Here is a 22,500-nt window from a genome sequence, read left to right on the forward strand (position 1 = left end):
GAAGGGCTGCACATAGAGGCAGCCAATGAGATGTAGTGGTGAGATGGAGCACAACAGGAAGCATGAAGCTGTAACTGAATGGAGAGCTGATAAGCTCCGTAATCAGAGTAAATGACTCCTAATGACCCAGTCCATCTGCACCTCGCACTCAGGGCCTCAACAGGGGTGGTCACTCTGCACAGCGCTCTATACAGGTCGAGTGTGTACAGTGTAAGAGGTGTGTGTGTGTGTGTGTGTGTGTGAGTAGGAGGTGATTATGGTGTATATTTGTGTGTTAGGCTGTGTATGTGTGGCTGTGTGTGGCTGTGTGTGTGGATGCGTCCTTCTGTGAGTCTGTGTGTGTGTGGCTGGGTATGCATGGGGTGCTTGTGCTTGTGTGTGTGTGTGTGTGTGAGTAGGAGGTGATTATGGTGTATATTTGTGTGTTAGGCTGTGTATGTGTGGGTGTGTGTGGCTGTGTGTGTGGATGCGTCCTTCTGTGAGTCTGTGTGTGTGTGGCTGTGTGTGGCTGGGTATGCATGGGGTGCTTGTGCTTGTGTGTGTGTGTGTGTGTGTGTGTGTGTGTGTGAGTAGGAGGTGATTATGGTGTATATTTGTGTGTTAGGCTGTGTATGTGTGAGTCTGTGTGTGTGGCTGTGTGTGGCTGGGTATGCATGGGGTGCTGTGTGCTTGTGCTTGTGCTTGTGTGTGTGTGTGTGTGTGTGTGTGTGTGTGTGTGTGTGTGTGTGTGTGTGTGTGTGTGTGTGCGTGTGTGTGCGGGCACACACGCGCGTGTGTTGGAGATAAAGAGTAAGGCAGGGTGCATGTGAGCTCTTAACCTCACTTCTTTGAGCTAAACCTGATCAAAGGCAGCGATTGTATCCCGAGGAACAGGCAGGTGTGTGTGTGTGATCTTCCAAAAACCAGGGGAGGAGCCAAAGACTCTGTTAAAATGGAGTGTTGAAAAGAGAGGGTGATAATTGAAGGGGTGGGTTCTTGAACACACACACACACACACACACACACACACACACACACACACACACACACACAAACACAGATTCTCCCACATTCTCGCCCACACCCTCATGAACAGAAGCACACACACACACACACACACACCACATGCACACCCGTCCCTTCAAAAATAGACCGTGCATAGACACATACACGGTACCTTGCACACGCTAGTCATTCACACTAAACCTTGTCTTTTCCTCACACACATTCACATACACCAGGGTTTCCCATAGATGTGGGTTGCCATAAATATACCTAGACACCATTCCCAGATTTTCAGATTTTAGATTTTTTTCTATTTTATTAATATACAAGAATGACGCAATCCACAACACATAGCAAGTCTTCTTTAGTCACTCCCCTGCACCCTCACACTCCTAACCCAGGACTCTGCTGAGTCATAAAACAGAAATAGAGGTGTAGGAGAGATGATGATGATGATGATAATAATAATAATACCAGTAATAATAATAAGCTTTATTTGTATAGCACCTTTCATACACAGAATACATTTGGATAATTTAACTTAATAATAGAGAAAATAAAATAATAAAAGCAAACAAACAAACAAAGCAATAAATAAAACATCAGAGGTTTAGAATTAAGTAAAAAATGAGAATTCACAAGATGGTAAGGATATAGATACAACAACACAATACAACTAATGCAGTGAAAATAACTATAGCAGCGTAACGCAGGGATGACTTACTCTGCATTACACTGCGTCTTCATAGGATGTAATTTTTTTTGACAGGTGTAGCTGAAATATTTGTGATAAGTAATGTCCAAGAGAGATTTGGTGATTGGTGATCGGTGATCACATTTAGACACTGTGAATTTTTAATTATTTTAATCAATTGGCTCTTTTTGATCTTTCGGTTTATGCTCTTAAAATATATAGTCCTAAAATTAAATCCTGCAGAAATGCAAACATCTCAAATACTGCTCTGTTAGCCTCACTCAGTCATATACCAGTGAAAGCTCTTCACTGCAATGCCTCTCATACCTTAAATCTCTTGCATGTTATTCTCATATTCTAAGTCTTTTTCAATTAGTTCACACAAAATTGTTTTTATTATTATTATTGTAATTATACAATATATACAATTATACAATTATTATTGTATTGGCGTGTGTTGTGTAGCCGTGCAGGGTAGGCATGGGTTTTATTTGTGCTGGTTTCCTGCATGGTTGGACAGGCAGCTGTTTCTCATTGGCAGAGTACACAGAGGAAACTAGACGTTATGCTCCCAGTCACTGTCTCTCTCTCACTCACACCACTCTCTCACACACACACACACACACACACACACACACACACACACACACACACACACACACACACATACACAGGCACACACTCGCACGACACACTCACACAGACACAAACACACTCAAGTACATAAGTATGTGCAGGCATGTCCAAGTGTACATGCGCACACACACACACATCACATGCATGCACAACTAAATTAATATGCATGTGCATGAACACACACACACACAAATACATACACACACATACACACACACACACACACAGGCATACACTCGCACGACACACTCACACAGACACAAACACACTCGTGTACATAAGTATGTGCAGGCATGTCCAAGTGTACATGCGCACACACACATCACATGCATGCACAACTAAATTAATATGCATGTGCATGAACACACACACACAAATACATACACATAGATACACTAAACACACATACATACATACATACATACATACATACATACATACATACATACATACATACATACATACATACATACATACATACATACACACACATACCGCCTGCTCAGGGTGTATTGAGGGCTGAGGGGAGATAGATAGATGGAGACGAGCAGAGGAGAGGTGGAGGAGAGGAGCCAGATGCCAGGCGTCGTCCTACACGGGGGCGGTAGAGATGGAGAGTGAGAGAGCGAGAGAGACGGAGAGAGAGAGGCTTGTTGTGGTACACTTCACATGTAATTAATGTGCAGCTGCTGGCACAGCGCGGTCCGTGCCGCCCCCCAAGTCAAACGCCTTTTAACCAGAGACGCTGCCCCTGTCATCAAACACGCACGCGCGCACACACACACACGCACGCACGCACGCGCGCGCACGCGCACACGCACCTACCTCACCGGTACATGCATATTTAAACTCAGTCACTGAGATGCGTATGTTCACTTACTCATGCACTCTTTTTTCTTTGACTTAGTCACTGTTTTATACGGATAGTTTGTCCTATCAAAGATATACACATGAATATGACGGTTCGAAAGCCTCGGTTGCCCTCTCTGACCTCCTCTCTCTCATGTTGTCCGAGTGTTCTCTCCGCGCCGTCTCGGTGTTATCTTGAGTCTCCGCTCTGCTGCTCTCCCGGCTGGCCGGCCCCAGCTCAACCTCTTTATTTATGTCACGTCGGCCACGTGGACCAGACTGGGTCAGAGCGTCCCCACGGTCTCCGAGACGGGAGACGCCCGCGCCCAGCCGGCACACTGGGCAGAGTTGGCAGCGCTTATGTCCTCCAGACCGACTGGTCGTCGTCCAGGCGGGGTCTGGGGGACGCCACCTTTCAAGGGCACCGCCGCCAGGCCAGGACTGGGGCCTCCGCTTCCCAAATTGGGCTGGAGGGGTTGGCATGAAAAGGGGACTGTGATGCCCCCTCACCCCCCCCTCTATCCCCCCCCCCCCCCACCCCCCCCCCTCCTCTCTCTCTCTCTCTCTCTCTCTCTCTCTCTCTCTCTCTCTCTCTCTCTCCCTCCCTCTCTCTCTCTCTCACTCTACTCTACTCTACTCTCACCCTTTCTCTCCCTCTCTCTCTCTCTACTCTACTCTCTCTCCCTCCCTCTCTCTCTCTCTCTCTCTCTCTCTCTCTCTCTCTCTCTCTACTCTATTCTCTCTCTCTCTCTTTCTCTCTCTCTTGCTCCCTCTGTTCCCTTACAGAAGCATGGAGCAATCTTCTGAGGGTGAGGCTGTAGGTGACTTTTCTATTGTCAGGAGCCTGGGCCATACTTGTCCTATTTTCCCTGCTGTTACTTGGGTATCCCTGTGGATTGACCGAGCGTCCATGTCCATGTCCCTGTGTGTGTGTGTGTGTGTGTGTGTGTGTGTGAGAGAGCGAGAGAGTGAGCCCCTGAATGCATGTGGGGTGCCTGTCAGCTGTTCTTGCTCCGTGCCCCTCACCCCGCGCCCCCTGCCCCTCACCTTCTGCCCTGGGAATGCGGCAGGCTGCTCGGACACTTTTGGGCGCCAACTGCTCCATATGGGTTGTGGGCAGTGTGTGTGTGTGTGTGTGTGTGTGTGTGTGTGTGTGTGTGTCCTCCAGGACTTTGGCCCCTGACAGACTGCCTGTCCGATGACATCACCATTGCACTTGTGTGTGTGTGTGTGTGTGCGCATGTGTGTGCAAGAGTACTTGTGTGTGTGTGTGTGTGTGTGTGTGTGTGTACTGAGGAACAGACCCCTGACAGACTGTCTCCCCAGAGCCCTGTTAGTGCCAGGGGTCCTTCAGAACAGGCTGGAGGTATGGCAGCCTTGCATCAAGCTAGCGAAGAGGGACAGCACTAGCACCCCTTCTGTGCTGTGCTGTGTGTGTGTGTGTGTCCATCCATAAACAGGTGTTTGGTCTCTGAGCTGGGGCTCCCAGTGGAAGAGAGGCCATGTGGTCAGCTCCTAACCCCTCACACACAGCACAGCACGTCTGCTCACACACTATCCCCTTAGCAACAGCCCAACACACACACACACACACACACTGTTTATGTTTACCATTGGCCATTGCTCCAGAGAGTCAGGGAGGAAGGAAGGAAGGGAGATGGAGGAGAATGAGAGAGGTCTGGAGGGGATAGATAGAGAGAGAGAGAGAGAGAGAGAGAGCAGACCGGAAAAGAGGAAGATATGATATGGACAGATAGCAGGGAGCAACTGTGGGGGACGTATGGGAGGGTGGGGAGCATGGAATGAAGGGGGGGGGGGGGGGGGGGCTGGCGGGTAGAGAGAGAGAGAGAGAGAGAGTGAGTGAGCAGGGGTGGCTACTCAAAAAAGTGAGATCATAGTAGGGGTGTAAGAGAGAGAGAGAGAGGGGGGGGGGAGAGAGAGAGAGAGGGGGGGGGGGTGGGGGAGAGCGAGAGAGAAATACAGAAGATTGGATTGAATGGGAGAGAAATTGATATAAAGAGGGAGAGATACAAAGACAGAACGAGAGAGAGAGAGAGAGAGAGAGAGAGAGACTCTTGAAGTTCCATTCCCCCTCGACGTTGCTCCCGGGCCTGTCTGGCCAGCGTGCTGGGCCGCCCTGTGTGAGACCTTGGTGGAAGTTGTTTTTCTGCCCCTACGGTGAGTCTCCTCTGCCTGGGGCAGTGGGACGAGGGGCCAAGGGGATGGGGGTTGGGATCCAGGCGGGGGTCCGTGGTGGGAAAGGTGGATGTTTGGGCAGGGGGGCCAGAGACCAAGAGAGAGAGGGAGAGGAAGAGATAGAGAGAAAGAGAGAGGGAGAGGGAAGAGATAGAGAGAAAGAGAGAGGGAGGGAGGGGCTGTGGGGGGTGGAGAGAAGGAAGAGGTGTCGAAGATTGCAGGACTGTGTGAATAGGTGAAATGATGAGAAACAGACATGTACAGAAGCAAGGCTGCAGGAGATTTCTTTTATGGAATGAAAGGAAATGATGACAAAAGAAACTACAAGTCACTTCCTTCAGTGACAGGAAGTAGTGATGTCCCTCACACCTTCCAATTTTACAATCAAAGTAAAATCAATCCAAAACTTTTTTTTTTTCCCCCATAAGCTTATTTACAGTCACAATCCCAATCAAGGCCCACAAGCTCATTGACAATTGAAACTTGACCCAATTGAAACTTGATGTAAATAATTTAGAGTTGCCACTGCCATTACATGTAGTGCTGTGACTTGGAAATGGAGCTTCCACTTCCTGTTGGGTGTGTTTTAGTGGTTATGATGGACCTGACCACTGGGTGCAGAATTACCCAGACTGCCCTGCACACTTCCGAGCAGAAATGCCCACTCTGGCAGGAAGTCCTCTTCACCAGTCACCCTGCTTATTTGCTGTCTCTCGGCAACAGAGGAGTTGATCTATGAGATTATCAGCTGATGAATATGGAGCAGGTTTAGTGTAGCATCGGAGCTGTTGATTTAGCAGATTAGGGTTGTGTGTCTGTGTGATCAGACTAGGGCCGTGAAGAGGCTATATGCTTATGAGGAGAGAGGCGCGTGCTGATGAGTGGGAGTTGTAGTTCCTCTGTACTTAATTTGGATGCTTGTCTGTCCTTGTGTGTTTTTGCGTGTGTGTGTGAGTCTCTGTCATCTGTGAGTGTGTGTGTGTGTGTGTGTGTGTGAGATTGCGTTTGTGTGTGTGTTGATATGTTTGTAAGATTATTTGTTTTGTGTGGTGCCAGAAGGCCAGCAACAGCACATGTTGAGCGCGGGCGTCCTCTAATGAATGTGCTGTGCATCTCTGACTGTGTGTGTGTGTGTGTGTGCGTCCCGTATGTCACAGGCTTTAATGAACGCCCAACGCGTCTCTGGGCCTCGTTACTCCACCGCCATTGTCACTTCAGAGGGCCGGCCACAAAAGGCACATGCTCTACGGTGACTCTTGTCATCAGCACCGGTCACTCCTCCCCCACCCCCTCACCCCTTCTCTCTCTCTCTCTCTTCCTCACTCTCTCTCTCTCTTTACTTTTCTCCTTTATCTCCTCTGTCGTTTCTCTCTCCTCCAATCTAACTTTCTCTTTCTGTCTGTCCTTTCTCTTTCTCCACCCCTCTATCATTTCTCCCTGTCTCTCATGCCTTCTCTCTGTTTCTCTCTATCCCTCTCTCCTTTCCCCAACCCTCTCCCTCTCTCCCTCCCTCCCTCCCTCCTCTGTGTCAGAAGTGGGAAGAGGCCTGGCCTCAGACTGAGCGTGTCTTCATTACTGCGTTTGGCCATGTTGCTGCCCCGGCATGGGGACGCATTTGTCCAGCCCTATTAGAAGGGACCCTGCGTGACTGGCCCCACACTGTCCCCTGTGCGTGTGTGTGTGTGTGTCTGTATGCGTGTGTGTATCTGTCTGTATGTCTGCCCACGTGTGTGTGTGTGTGTGTGTGTGTGTGTGTGTGTCTGTGTTTGCATTTCTGAATGTGTGTTTGTGTGTGTGTGTGTGTGTTTGCTTTTCTGTGTGTGTGTGTGTGTGTGTGTGTGTGTACGCCTGCCTAGCGTTTCCCCTCTGCGAAAGTTTCCCTCGCTCGCCTCGCTCAGGTGCGTGCGGCCGGCGGTCCCCTCTGTGACCATGTGTTTGGGCCGCGCCGGCCCCAATTACCGGCGCTCGTCAGCGGGGCCCGGTCCCAGAACTTCAGAGCGCGCCCGTCTGGCAGGCCCGCCCCGGCCCAATCCACCCGCCACCCGCCAACCCCCCGCCACCAACCCCCCGAAAACTCTCCACCTGGGACAGGGCAGCGAGGTGAAGGCCATCGCCGGGGGCAACCAGGAGAACAGGCTGTTAATTCAGTAATGAGTCACCACATGAAAGAGATGGAGGGGGGGCGGAGGGGGGGGGGGTGGAGGAGGAGGAGGAAGAGAAGCAAAAGTGCGGAAGAATAAAGAGAGGGGAGAAAGAAGAATCAGGAGAGGCGGGAAAGAGAAGACTGCGCTGGTCGCTGTGCGTGTGTGTGTGTGTGTCTGTGTGTGTGTGTGTGTCTGTGTGTGTGTGCGTGTGTGTGTGTGCGTGCGTGCGCGCACGCGTGTGTGTGATGTGGTGTGGTGATGTAGGGGTCATTGGCTGTTTGAGGCGTGTGTTTAGTGTGAGCCTGTTCCAGTCTCGCTCTTGCTCTTTTTTTCTCTCCTCTCTCTCTCTCTCTCTCCTTCTCCTCCTCTCCTCCTCTCCTCCCATCTCCCCCTCGCCCCCCCCCCCCCTCCTCCCTCTCTCTCTGTCTCTCTCTCTCTTTCTGTTTCTTTTCTAATTTAACTTTTCATTGAAATTTCTTCCCCTGTTTGGCGCTCTAGCCAAGTCCCCTGGCGGTCGGATGACAAAAGCCCTCTAAAAGCCATGTGATCTTCCATTTTCCGACAGCCACACTGCTGAGGATTAAGGCTATTTAATGACTATAATCTCCCTCTTTCTCCAAAGTGATTTCTCACATTCTGTCGCAGTCAGAGGGATTGCATTAGCATTAATAGATTTATAATTCACCACAATGACCACATGTGCCAGTCCTTCTTTCTTTCTTTCTTTTTCTTCTTTTCTTTCCTGTCACTCCTTCATTCTTGTCATCTTATTCCATGTCTTCCTTCCTTCCATTCCAGGATTTTCTCCCTCGCTTGCCCTTTTTTATTATTCTTTTCTTTAAACATGCTTTTCTTCTTTCTTCTCCCCCCCCCACCTCTCCCTCTCTCCCTCCCTCTCTCCCTCCTTCTCTAGCAAGTGTTCCTTTGTATCTTCTGTTTTGAGGTACTGTACATCCTTGAGTCACAGCAGGGTGCTGTACCTGTCAAACACACGCGCGCACGCATGCACGTACACACACACACACACACACACACAAACACACACACACAAACACACACACATAAACACACACACACCCTGTGCTCGACAGCGCTGAGATTAGAGGCGAGGCTGTCAGGGGCCAGGGCTTTATTGTGCAGCAGGAGTATCCAGCACAGTTAAGACCCTTCTGGGCTTTCTTCTCCAGCGCTTTCAGGGCCCCGCCACCACCACCGGCACCAGCAGCAGCACCAGCACCCCACCCCACTCTCCCTCGCTCTCCACACACACACACACACACACACACACACACACACACACACACACACAGACACAGACTGACATAAACATACAAAAACACTCACCCACCGCTCAGGGTTTTAGGTCAGGATGACTCTTATCCTGACATGGACACAAAAGCTCAGAAGGAGTGTGTGTGTGTGTGTGTGTGGGGGGGGGGGGGGGGGGGGTAGCAGACAGACGCTTTGCCCTGTGTGGGGGGTTCAGCTTAGACACCCAAACATCCATCTCCTGAACCTTTGGTACAGTACAGCTTAGGCTGACACTCTAATCCGCTAGAGAGGGACAGACAGACAGAGAGAGAGACAGACAGACAGACAGAGAGAGAGAGACGCTGGTCCTCACCCCAGCCTCCTCCATCTCTGAAGCCCTACACAGCTCTAAATGTTTACAAATGTGCTCAGCTGCGTGCTTTGCTCTGAATACACAGCCAGCCATACACACTGAATATATGAACGAGCTGGAGTTTCCTGCTAATATTAATATTAAAGGTGTCCTCTGTGTCCCTTTTAAAAGTGTCCTTCATGAGTCTCCCCATTTATCTTTCTCTCCGCTACCTTCTCTCCTCCTTTTTTCCCCTTCTTTCGTTACATTTCTGTGATATCTCTATTTCTTTTCTTCCCCCCTCCTCTTCCTCTGCTCTCTTCTTTACTTTTGCGCAGCGTAGGATTTGTTCCTTGCTCCGAGCCAAATTCATAATTCATGGTTTTACAAAAACATTTTACCCACCAACCCCTGTGGAGATTTATTTGTTCTGCGCAGCACCTACATTTTCAAGCCAATCGATTCATCACAGGAATTTATTTTCCACTAAATCTGCTGCGCTCAACTTTGCAGAAGAGGTAGCGGAAAAGAGGGGAAGATGTGTGTGTGTGTTTGTGTGTGTGTGTGTGTGTTTGGGTACTGGTGGAGGTGGGAGTGTTTAGTCGCGACAGGATTCTTGCAAATTTGCTGTCGGTAGCTAAAGCTACAGTATGCGTTTGAGCAGAGCCGTCTCTGGTTTGGGCGGCTCGTCTCGTACGCCAGCCTCTCTGCTTGCGGCCGCCATCTCCTCTCAGCGCGGGCTTGAGATCGCAGGCTGACCGTGATGAGTTTTAGAAATGTGTTTGATGCCCAGTCTTCCACAGCATGGAGCGAGACCCAATCACTCTCCACTTCCATCTCCTTTCAATTTCGCCAACAAAAAAAACACAAAGGGTTTTGGTTTTTATATAAACCAAGTGTTTCAGATGGTTTACTCTTGTAAACAGGGAGTTTATTTGGAAACGTGGAATACCAGAGGCTTTTTTCCCTCCCTCCCTCTCTCTCTACCTCTCTCTCTCTCTCTCTCTCTCTCTCTTTATTCCTTTCACCCATAAAGCTGAGTGAATTAGGGAAAAACAAACAGGCCTTGATAGAAAATTCTGTGTTTGTCTGCGCCACAGTGGGACTCTGGGCTCGCAGCATTCCTGCTCAATAAGTCATGAGCTCGCCTCCTCCTCCTCTTCCTCTTCCTCCTCCTCCTCCTCCTCCTCCTCTTCCTCCTCCCGCTTGTGCTCTTTCTGCAGCGAGGCGGCTGCGTCGTCGAGATGCTAAATAGATGACGCTCGGACTGTGTCAAGCCCCTTCAGACTGCACAAATCAGGGCAGCGGGAGAGGCACCCCGCTTTGTTTACGTGCTGTAGGATGGAGGGATGCATATAGGGAGGGAGGGAGAGATGGAGGGAGGGATGGGTGCTGTTTTTTTTCATCTCTGCATCATATTTAGACAAAGACATAAAAAAAGATGGGTGTAATCCGTAGTTTAATTTTGCAGGCGTTTGTCCGTTAAGAAGACCTTCCTGTTTGAGTTTGCACTAATCGCTTCTGAGAAGCTTTTCAATCTGCTGGCCATAATGAAAATGTGATAAAACCAGATCCAAATCTTTAGGGGGATGAGAGGATGACTGCAGAGGGACAATGAGCAAGCGAGAGAGAGAAAGAGAGAAACAGGGATTAAAAAAAAGAAAGAAAGAAAGAAAGGCGGAAGCGTTTGCCCTTATTTCTCCTCTCCCTTGGGATTTAGTGTCTTTAGTTCCTTTGCTCTTATTTTGCTCTTTTTTTCTCTCTTTCTGTTTCTCCCTCGCTCCCTCTCTTCTTCCCCCTCCCTCTTTTCCTCTCTCTCTGTCCCTCGCTCTTTCTCGCTCCTTGTCTCTGTCCCTGGTTTCCCTTGCCTTTCTGACATTATAATTCTGTGTGTGTGTGTGTGTGTTTGTGCTTTGCAGATGGTGACGATGACCCGGGGCTCTCCTGGGTGCCCTCGTCCCCCTCCAGCAAAGACGTGGCGTCGCCCTCGCAGATGCTGGGCGACGGCTGCTGCGACCTGGGCATGGGCACGGGCGGCGAGGAGGAGGGCGGCTCGGGCCTGCCCTACCCGTGCCAGTTCTGCGACAAGTCCTTCAGCCGCCTGAGCTACCTGAAGCGGCACGAGCAGATCCACAGCGACAAGCTGCCCTTCAAGTGCACGTTCTGCAGTCGGCTGTTCAAGCACAAGCGCAGCCGCGACCGCCACGTCAAGCTGCACACGGGCGACAAGAAGTACAGCTGCCAGGAGTGCGAGGCGGCCTTCTCGCGCAGCGACCACCTCAAGATCCACCTGAAGACGCACAGCTCCAGCAAGCCCTTCAAGTGCAGCGTGTGCAAGCGGGGGTTCTCGTCCACCTCCTCGCTGCAGAGCCACATGCAGGCGCACCGCAAGAACAAGGAGCACAAGGACCTGAAGGACCAGGGCGGACGCAAGGCTGGCGGCGGAGGGGCAGGGGGAGGCTCGGCCGGCTCGGGCGGGTCTGAGGGCGGCGCGGACGTCGAGCAGGACCTGTACATGTGCGACTACTGCGAGGAGACGTTTAGCCAGACGGACGAGCTGGAGAGGCACGTGCTGACGCGGCACCCGCAGCTGTCGGACCGCGCCGAGCTGCAGTGCATCCACTGCCCGGAGATCTTCAGCGACGAGGGCACGCTGCTGGCGCACATCGACCGCGCGCACGCCCACCGCAAGCACAAGTGCCCCGTGTGCGCCGAGCAGTTCCCCTCGGTGGAGGATGTCTACTGCCACCTGGACAGCCACCGGCAGCCGGACTCCAGCAACCACAGCGTCAGCCCCGACCCCATGCTGGGCAGCGTGGCCTCCATGAGCAGCGCCACGCCGGACTCTAGCGCCTCCCTGGAGCGCGGCTCCACGCCGGACTCCACCCTCAAGCCCGTGCCCAGCCGCCGCAAGCTGGCGCCGTCCTCGTCCGACCCGGACGACGGCGTCCTGGGCTGGGCCCAGGCGGGCAAGGTGACCTACAGCTGCCCGTACTGCTCCAAGCGCGACTTCAACAGCCTGGCGGTGCTGGAGATCCACCTGAAGACCATCCACGCCGACAAGCCGCAGCAGAGCCACACGTGCCAGCTGTGCCTGGACACTCTGCCCACCCTCTACAACCTCAGCGAGCACATGCGCAAAGCCCACCGCGCCAGCGGGGGCAGCGTTGCGGCAGCGGCAGCGGCCGCCGCCTCCGCGCTCCCCATCCTGCAGTTCAGCAACGTGACGGCCTTCCACTGCAACTACTGCCCGGACATGTTCGCCGACATCAACTCGCTGCAGGAGCACATCCGCGTGACGCACTGCCTGCCCGGCGGCGTGCTGGCCGGCTCGACCACGCTAGAGGGCAACCACGCCTTCTTCTGCAACCAGTGCTCCATGGGCTTCCTGACAGAGTCCTCGCTGACCGAGCACATCCAGCAGACGCACTGCAGCAACGCGGGCGGAGGCGGCGGTGGAGGAGGAGGGGGTGGTGGAGGCGGCGGGGTTGCCAAGATGGAGTCACCGGTGCTCCAGCCATCGCAGTCCTTTATGGAGGTCTACTCGTGCCCCTACTGCACCAACTCGCCCATCTTCGGCTCGCTGCTCAAGCTGACCAAGCACATCAAGGAGAACCACAAGAACATCCCGCTGGCCAACAACAAGCGCAAGGTCAAAGTGGCCGACCTCAGCCCGGCGTCGTCCGACGTGGAGATCTCTTCGCCCAAGCGGCACCGGGCGGCTGGCGACACCACCCCGGCCAGCGCCAACGGCGACTACCCCTGCAACCAGTGCGACCTGCGCTTCGCCAGCTTCGAGGGCTTCCAGGCGCACCTCAAGTCGCACCTGGAGCTCCTGCTGCGCCGGCAGTCCTGCCCACAGTGCAACAAAGAGGACTTCGAATCCCAAGATGCACTGCTGCAGCACCTGACGGTGCACTACACCACCACCTCCACGCAGTATGTGTGCGAGAGCTGCGACAAGCAGTTCTCCTCGGTCGACGACCTGCAGAAGCACCTGCTGGACATGCACACTTTCGTGCTCTACCACTGCACGCTGTGCCAGGAGGTGTTTGACTCCAAGGTGTCCATCCAGGTCCACCTGGCGGTCAAGCACAGCAACGAGAAGAAGATGTTCCGCTGCACGGCGTGCGCCTGGGACTTCCGCAAGGAGGCGGACCTTCAGCTGCACGTCAAGCACAGCCACCTGGGCCACCCCAGCGGTCCGGCGGGGGCCGGCAAGGCCCGCAAGTGCATCTTCTGCGGCGAGAGCTTCTGCACCGAGGTGGAGCTCCAGTGCCACATCACCACGCACAGCAAGAAGTACAACTGCCGCTTCTGCGGCAAGGCCTTCCACGCCATCGTGCTGCTTGAGAGGCACCTCCGCGAGAAGCACTGCTCCTTCGAGAGCGGCCACGCGCACGGCAACGGAGGCAGCCAGAACGGCACGCCCAACGGCGTGGCCCAGACTTCGAAGCGAGGAGGAGGAGGAAGCGCAGGAGGAGCGGTGAGCGGGGGGACTGTGGCGGCCGAGCAGGCGGACCTGCAGAGCATGCTGCTGAAGAGCGGTGTGTCCGGCCAGCAGGACGCGTCCAACAGCCACGACGGCGCCGGCAGCGGCGGCGAGGACGAGCTGGACGCCTCGGAGCCCATGTACGCGTGCGACATCTGCGGCGCCGCCTACACCATGGAGTCGCTGCTGCAGAACCACCGGCTGCGCGACCACAACATCCGGCCGGGCGAGGACGACGCCGGCTCGCGCAAGAAGAAGGCCGACTTCATCAAGGGCAGCCACAAGTGCAACGTCTGCTCGCGCACCTTCTTCTCCGAGTCGGGCCTGCGCGAGCACGCCCAGACGCACCGTGGGCCGGCCAAGCACTACATGTGCCCCATCTGCGGCGAGCGCTTCCCGTCGCTGCTCACGCTGACCGAGCACAAGGTGACGCACAGCAAGAGCCTGGACACGGGCACGTGCCGCATCTGCAAGATGCCGCTGCAGAGCGAGGAGGAGTTCATCGAGCACTGCCAGATGCACCCGGACCTGCGCAACTCGCTGACCGGCTTCCGTTGCGTGGTCTGCATGCAGACGGTCACCTCCACGCTCGAGCTCAAGATCCATGGCACGTTCCACATGCAGAAGCTCTCCTCGTCCGGGAGTGTAGGGGCCACCGGTGGGGGCATGGGCGGAGGGGTCATCGGAGGCGGAGGAGGTGGAGGCGGGTCGGCGTCGTCCTCGCCCAACGGGCAGCTGGGCGGTCACAAGCACTACAAGTGCGCCCTGTGCCTGAAGGAGTTCAAGAACAAGAACGACCTGGTCAAGCTGGACGTCAACGGCCTGCCCTTTGGCCTGTGCGCCGCCTGCATGAGCCGCGGCACCAACGGGCAGTCGCCCAGCGGGATGGTCACCACCGGAGGGGGCGGGGGCGGCACCACGCCTCAGGACCTGGGCGACAAGGCGGCCGCGGCGGGCCTGCGATGCGTGGAGTGCGCAGTGAAGTTCGAGAGCGTGGAGGACCTGGAGAATCACGTGCAGGTGGACCACCCCAAGATGAGCCCCGAGACCAGCGGCAACAAGAAGGTGACCGACGCATCGCCCGTCCCAAAAGTAAGAGTCGCCATGGTGACCTGATTCAAAGCTGTGTGCTATAGTTTGTGTGTTTGAGATGGTGAGCAGTGGTGCTGAGGCAGGTGTGCAGTTGTTAATAATTAATAGGGCTGTAACGATATATGATTCGAACCCGAAATCGCGACATTCATATCCACAATACTGTGTCGCGGTGTGAAAAAGCAGAATCGCGACACACCCTTTCTAGTGTTTCACGCACTGCTTTGTAGCTTACGCGGCCGCAAAAGCAACCCACATCTCCCGCTTTACTTATCGGTAGTCTACGATATAAATAAATAAATAATAATTTCATACCTCTCCTTGCTTTCATTGTAGACTATGTGTGCAACTTTACCAAACAGTATAGAAGTAAACCCCCTCTCCTTGCCCCGCTCTCTCTCGCGCTCCCTCCCTCTCCCTCCCTCTCCTGCTCAATGAACACGCGTGACTTAAATAAAACATTCACAATCGTGAAAGCAAGGACGCATAGAAGACGACTAGCTAAATTACTATTAAATCCGCTTAGCATCATTAGCTATCCTTGCTGCACATATTTGTTTAAAACTCTTGCATTGAAGTTGACTGATCATCTCAATACCAACGTTTCCCAAAAGGGCCTGTCCCAAGGAGAACAAGTATTATCTTGAAACTTAAACACACGTGGGGAAACTGAACAGTCCAATCAGTAGACTATGATAGGCTAAGCTAGCCAACTATGCTACTTTGTTTACAACATTTCCATGCTTCAACCAGACAGCTGAATTAAAAAGGTAGAGTTGTAATAAAAAATAGTAGGCCTAGGCTATAGGCTAATCTGCATAAAGTGTGCTGTCATAAATATCAGTCATTCAGAAAAATATAAAGGATATAAAATAAAAGATATATTGTAATCTTCTGGTGTTCTAAGGGAGACTATTAAAATGTTATTTAATAAAATGTCTAGCCCCCCCCAAAAAAAAAAGAAAAATCGAGATTCGTATCGAACCGTGGGTCGAAAAATCGCGAAACAAACCGAATCGTGAAGTTGGTGTATCGTTACAGCCCTAATAATTAACATTTAATATTGTCCCTATCAGGTGTGCAGGTGCTAATGATCCTAATCTGTTTTCATGTGAGTAGCAAATCCTACAGATTAGAAAGTTTTTTTTACAATAAATATTATCTTATATATTTTAATATATATTTTAGGTGTATGTGTGTGTGTGTGTGTGTGTGTGTGTGTGTGTGTGTGTTCTAATGGCTGTATTTTAGGAGATAAGGAGACAGAGACTGAGTTTGTTTATACTGTAATACAATTTCCCCTTGAAAACAGCAGACAGAGCCAGGAACCATTTTGTGGACTTATTTTTAGTGAGGTGTGTGTGTGTGTGTGAGAGAGAGAGAGAGAGCGAGAGAGAGCTGCTCTCCCAGTGTGTGTTGCTGCCTGGGTAAAAGATGTGTGAATTCAGACTCGCATTACCGGGCCGTCCCCTGAGAGCGTGCCGCGGAGAGTGTGGGCGGCCGCTTCCCCCAGCTCCGTATCGACAGTCAACTTCCAGGGACGCTCTGTCTTTACCTGGGCTTTTGTTTCAGCTCAACGGTACAGATAGGAAGCACACCAGACTCTCCCTCTCCCAGACAGACAGCCAGGCAGAGACAAGAGAGAGAGAGATGTTGCAGTGTGTGTGTGTGTGTGTGTGTGTGTGTGCAGTGAATAACAAAAAAAAAAGCTTTTTCTGCTTTTTCACTGAATTCCCTGTGCTGGTTTCTTGCCTTGCAGAAGAAGACATATCAGTGCATCAAATGCCAGATGACCTTCGAGACGGAACGCGAGATCCAGATACACGTTGCCAATCACATGATCGGTGAGTCGACTTCATCTCTTCCTACCTGGTGTGTGTGTGTGTGTGTGTGTGTGGCTGCTGGTTTGTCAGCCATTCCTCTCTGTTACCTCTCTGTCTCCTGCGTGCTCTCAGTTCCGACCCAGCTCCCTGCCCTTCCTAATGCTTCCGCACAAGCACACACACACACACACACACACACACGCAGTCGCGCACGCACGCAGGTGTGAGACAGACAGGTGAAATGAACAGCTCTATTTCTGGAAACACTGCCACCGGTCCCGACAGCTGTTCCATTGTTTAACACTCGGCTGCGCGGCTGAGATCTCGGCTGCAGGTCTGACTGCTCCGTTAACTCTTCAACCTGCCGGCCGGCCCACTGACACACACTCACTGACACACTCGCACACACACACGCACACCACACACACACACACACACACACACACACACACACACACACACATTCACACTGTTCATCTTTTTATCTCTTCCCCTCTGTCATTTCTTTTTTTTTATCGTTTTCCCTTCCTCTCCATCTTCTTTCTTCCCTTTCTCTCTCTCTCTCTCTCTCTCTCTTTTCTCTCTCTCTCCCTTAGTCTCTCTCTTACTCATTTGTTCTACCTTTCTTCACGTCCTCCCTGGAGCTTGTCGTGGGCAATTACCCACATTGTGCTCAATCTACCCCCCCCTTTCCTCCCCAGGGACAGTAAGACAGAGGTAGTCTGGAGACATATAAACATACACTCTTCACGTCAGTGCAGTGGGACACCGGATTGTGGGGCTTGAGGACGTTGTGGGGGCAGGGGTGGGGGGGGGGGTGGATGGGTTAGCCACCATCGTGGTTTGGTATTTTCTTGTTTGGCTCTAGAGTAGCATGTGTGTGGGTGTGTATACATGTGTTTGTGTTTAGGAGTCTAGATGGATGCATAGCTGTGGTGCTCTTGCCCTTCCCTGCTTGTCCTCACACTTGAGCTAGTAGCTGCTGAGGTGTTGGACAGCAGTGCAGATTAATGAGCCATTGACCCCTCCATCAGTGTCCCATCCCATCAGCGCCTGGGCAGGCCGGCGTCTGTCCCTTCCCCAGGACTGGACATCGGGAGTGTCCTTCCCAAAACGGGCACCAGTGCTGTGCTGGCTCTTCTCGGTGTTCTCCCTGGAACACGACCCAGAGTCTGGGGTGCCCGTCGTCAGTGGCTACTCCAGAATGAGCTCCACTGCTGGGCTGGCTCTCGTGAGAGGAGTCCTCCAGAAAAGGTTCCCGTGCCTGGCTGGGCTGGGCTGTCCTGGTCCTTGTGCTCCTTGGCAGCTCATTGTGAAGACTGAGATCTGGTGCAGCGCTGCCCGTGCTGCCCTGGAGGTGCCTGGAGCTGCCCACATCTTATGTGGAGTGAGCGGAGCAGCTCGGCCGGCCGGCAGGCACACTGCCCAGAGCACAGAGTCTGTCTGTTGTCTCAGTCTGGTCTACATAACGAGTTCATCTCCAGGAGTCTGTGGGATTTTCCACATTTATTCTTTTCTGTTTCTTTCTCCCACTCTGTCTTCCAAATAGTCTGGTCTGGGGTATTTCACAATCTCTCTCCCTCTCTCTCTCTGTCTCTCTCTCTCTCTCTCTCTCTCTCTCTCTCTCTCTCTCTCTCTCTCTCTCTGTGTCTCATTCTCTCTCTCTCTCTCTCTGTCTGTCTCTCTGTCTCATTCTCTCTCTCGTTCCTCTTCGTAATGAGTAGTTGCGTGCTGAACACCCATTACCCCCCTGCCCAGACCGACCTCTCTCACTCAGCCAGAGGTTCTTCATCTCTCTTCCTTTCCTCCTGCTCCTCCTCCTCCTCCTCGTGGTGCGTGATGGAGAGAGATGGATAGATAGGCCCGTCAGTCGCGCGGCAGGCGGAGGAAAAGGGGGGGGAAGGCGGATCTCTCCTCTCCTCTCCTCTCCTCCCCTCCTCTCCTCTCCTCTCCTCCCCTCCTCTCCTCTCCCTCTGCCTGCCATGGAGGGAATTTTGGGTTAATTAACATCGTAATTGTCAGAAAAGCTGGAGGAGATTAATTATGGAATTGAGGCAGATTATTTTAAGTGGCGTTTTTATTATTTTATTATTTCCTTCCCCATTCCAACACCCCCCTTCAAAGATGGATGGCGTTGTCTTTTTTTTTTTTAAATAAAGAGAAGCAGAGTATTAACCTTTATCAGACGCGCGTGTTAGCATCAAGAAAATTGAAGAGGGATCACAGAGGAGTTGGCTTGAACCGAACTCCCTCTCTTTTTTTTTTTTCCAGCGTCGGCCTCTCCTCTCTTGCGCTGTTTGAGATTACGAAACAATCATTAAAAAGCTACACTATCTCCCAGCTTTGATATGCCACTACTGAGATTATTATGGCTCTTTGATATGTTTTTTTTCTTTCTTTTTTTAACCTCCTTTGCTGTCTCCCTTCCTGCGTTTTCGAGAAAGCCTCTGTGAAGAGACGGTGTTACCGGAGTGCGGAGTCTGTCAGCTGGTGTGACCTGACTGTTTCTGGGTGTTTTCGCTCAACACGACCGTCTCAACAGTTGCAGTGCGTTTAGTGCGTTGCCGTTTGGAGAGTGGTGAAGAGGTTGTGTGTGCTTCTGGGACAGGGCCCCGTGTGGAGTACAGGAGACAGCAGAGTTAGAGGTGTCATCACAAGGCCTCTGTGGTGCTGAAATAGTGGGAGAACCGCTAAGAGCATCTCTGTTGCTGTAGAACATCTGTGGTAATACAAAGCTATGTGGGTCTTGTAGTTTCCCCACCATTTTCCCATTCACCTCTGCAATAGTCTGTGTTTTGTAGGCACACGCGTGGGTTCGCGCCTGTCTCTGGCATGTAGACACACACTCGTGTGTGTGAACAACATTGTGTCTGTGTTGCTCCGCATGTTCCTCTGAATTAATCGAAATGTGTGTGAATTTGCTTTTTGGGGTGTATCTTATATGGTTGTGGCAACATTAATACATTCCTGCACGTAATGATATACAGTTTTACCTTCCTGTATTCCCACACACCCATTGGGTGGTGGTGGTGGTGTGTGTGTGTGTGTGTGTGTGTGTGTGTGTGTGTGTACACCTACCCCCCCTCCCACACACACATGTACTCGACACATACACACAAAAGGTTTGTTAAGGTGTGATCATAAGACACCCTCCCATTTCCTCTCTCTCTCTCCCCCTCTCTCTCTCTCTCTCTCTCTCTCTCTCTCTCCCTCCCTCCCTCTCCCTCTCCCTCTCTCTCCCTCCCTCTTCCTACCCACACTGCTTTGGAGTCATCATTAACACTGAGGTGACGCCTCGTCTCAATCAGTTTACCTCCTTAAACCTGCAACATCTGCTCACTGCTCCGCTCTCTTTCCTTTGCACGTCGAGCCCCACTGCGGCGCGCGCGCGCACACACACACACACACACACACACACACACACATTCTGTGTCATTTCCTTTACTGTCACTTTGATTTGGTGCTAAGCCTCTACGATTGTAGACCTGTGTGCACGCACCCAGGCACACACTTTTTCATACACACAAGCAAACACTAACTCCCACTCTCTCACTTACACACACACACACACACACACACACACACACACACACACACCTTCCCTTCACAGGGAATGGGCCAGAAAATTCTTCCTTAGCGTGTAGGTCCAGCAAACTCTTTAGTTTGCCTGGCAGTAAACACTACCAGCCCCTGTTCCCATGCTGAGGTTGTTTACTGCCTGAGATTTCCCTGAGTTGGCCAACACACACACACACACACACACACACACACACACACACACACACACACAGAGCAAAGAGAGGTGTAACAGCAGCCTCCTTTCACTCCCGTTCTGAGCCGGAGACAGGAGAGCCGTTCACTTGAAGTGAGGCTAGTCGGGGAGCACTTGTGGCGATAACAGCCGTCCACGAGCAGTAAAAATAAACCCTTGATTACAGTTCCTCGCCGTTAATGAATTCATTAAAAGTGCATGTTCGGAATGGGGCTGTTTTAATTAGCTGGGCTGGTGTGCTTTCACTGCCTGGGCTGGTGGAAACAGGGAGGGGGGGGGGGGGGGGGATGGTACTTTGACTCCCCCGGCCTGTTGATTGAGCTCATCTGATTATGTCTTACTGCCGAGACGAGAACGAGACGAAACGGAGCGAACGATTTTCTCTCTCCGGTCAGCTGGTGGCTGGCACGCCTTTGATTGGCATCGCAAACACTTTAATCTGCCTTTGATTTCCGACAGACAGAGGGAAAGGGAGGGAGACACACACACACATACAGACACACTCACACACACAGACAATATTACAATTTATGCCTCTTGATATTCTGCGTAGCCATCCCTTACTGCTAAGCTTTTCAGCGCGTCTGATCTGTTAGCCATCAAAGCAGGGAGAGCCAGGGGAAGGCGGGCTCTGCCCACGGTGCTCAGTGCTGCTGGATCGTGCTCATGTTCCAAGTGATTGGTGCAGGTCATGTCAATCAGCCAATTGGCGCATTGAGTTATCAATCAGCTCCTTGCTGTGAGCAGTGGGTGGGGGTCCCTGTTCAGTCTGCCTGGTGCCCTCCCCCAAACCCCCAAGCTATTTCAGGATGTGTGTGTGTGTGTGTGTGTGAATGCTGTGGTATCCCACTGCATAATCCAATCCAGTAATGTGTTAAAGGGTCCCCTCAGATTTTCAGCATAGAGAGACACACATGTCGTTTCTTCACAACCCTGACCAAACCATAGCAACCTGTAGCAAACCATAGCAACCTTTAGCAAACCATAGCAACCTGTAGCAAACCATAGCAACCTGTAGCAAACCATAGCAACCTTTAGCAAACCATAGCAACCTTTAGCAAACCATAGCAACCTGTAGCAAACCATAGAAAGGGAGCGACTCAGGGCATGAAAGAGATCAAGAAAGACCCAAACATTTTCACATCTCCCTATTTTTTTTATCTCTGTGGTCAACCTGCCTACGCACAACTACACCTACACACTACAACAAAAGTAATCCCAATCCTGACGACTGCAATATTACTCAGACAGAATTCACAATCCCAGCCCTGACTGCCATGATATTTCTCATACAGAAGCAATCACAGGCACAACCATCATATTTCACCTCGCTCTAAGGATACTAGAGCAAACCAAGTGAGACATGAGCTGTGCTCATTTCAGTTTTTAGGCCCTTCTGTGTGTGTGTGTACAGTTTACAGTGTTGACTGACGTCAGCAGTGGAAGTACAGCAGACAAACATCAACGACCAGCATGCAAACTCCCAGGCAGCCATCTTAGTTCCTCTCCTTTCCCTGGGGTAGCTGGTGAGAAAGAAGAGAAGAGAAGAGAAGGGGAGAGGAGGGGAGGAGAGGAGAGGGGGTGGTGTATGGTGGCTGGGGAGGGACACGTGAGGCGCTAACAGCCCTAGCACTAGCGTTGTCTCCCACGCTGGGCGGTTATTAGCAGGGAGGAGTGGAGAGGTAAGTGGAAGGTGTCTGACTGGAGGGGTGAGGCGGATGCTGAGAATCACAACTGGGGGGCTCTACCAACCCCCTACAGGGTCTCCACGCTGGGATGGATGGCTTATGTGTGTGCGTGAGTGTGTGTGTGTGTGTGTGTGTGCACGTGATGACGGGTGTCCGCTCGGCCGGTTTTTAATTTTAGTCTCCATGTAGCGGCGCGCTGCGGGGGACCTTCACCCCTGCACCACACCACCTCCTACTGGCAGGGGGGGAGAAGTGAGGCACGGCACACTACACTGAAATGGGAACACATACACACACACACACACACACACACACACACACACACACACACACACACACACATTGTCGCTCACGCTCACACACCTGCAGGGGGCACCCCGTGGGTCTGCAGCTGCACAGCGGAAAACAATAAAGCCTGCAGAAAGAAAGAAGCCGGTGTGCTCCTCAGAGACATCACACACACACACACACACACACACACACACACATACACACACACACACACACACAAATAGACACACACAGAC

At 52.1% G+C, this 22,500-nt stretch overlaps 1 protein-coding gene across 1 annotated transcript in view; it reads left to right on the forward strand.

The window, feature by feature from the left end:
* The first annotated feature begins 11,021 nt into the window (after positions 1 to 11,021).
* LOC121724150 (zinc finger protein 423-like) overlaps positions 11,022 to 22,500 on the forward strand; it is a 26,645-nt gene continuing 15,166 nt past the window's right edge. Inside the window, exons 1-2 of the mRNA XM_042110510.1 lie at positions 11,022 to 14,690; positions 16,450 to 16,534. Of these exons, the coding sequence (XP_041966444.1) occupies positions 11,100 to 14,690; positions 16,450 to 16,534 (3,676 nt within the window). The 5' untranslated portion in view covers positions 11,022 to 11,099. The remainder of the gene's footprint in view (positions 14,691 to 16,449; positions 16,535 to 22,500) is intronic.

Source organism: Alosa sapidissima, chromosome 11 (assembly GCF_018492685.1).
Source record: "Alosa sapidissima isolate fAloSap1 chromosome 11, fAloSap1.pri, whole genome shotgun sequence".
Taxonomy (NCBI): Eukaryota; Metazoa; Chordata; class Actinopteri; order Clupeiformes; family Clupeidae; genus Alosa; species Alosa sapidissima.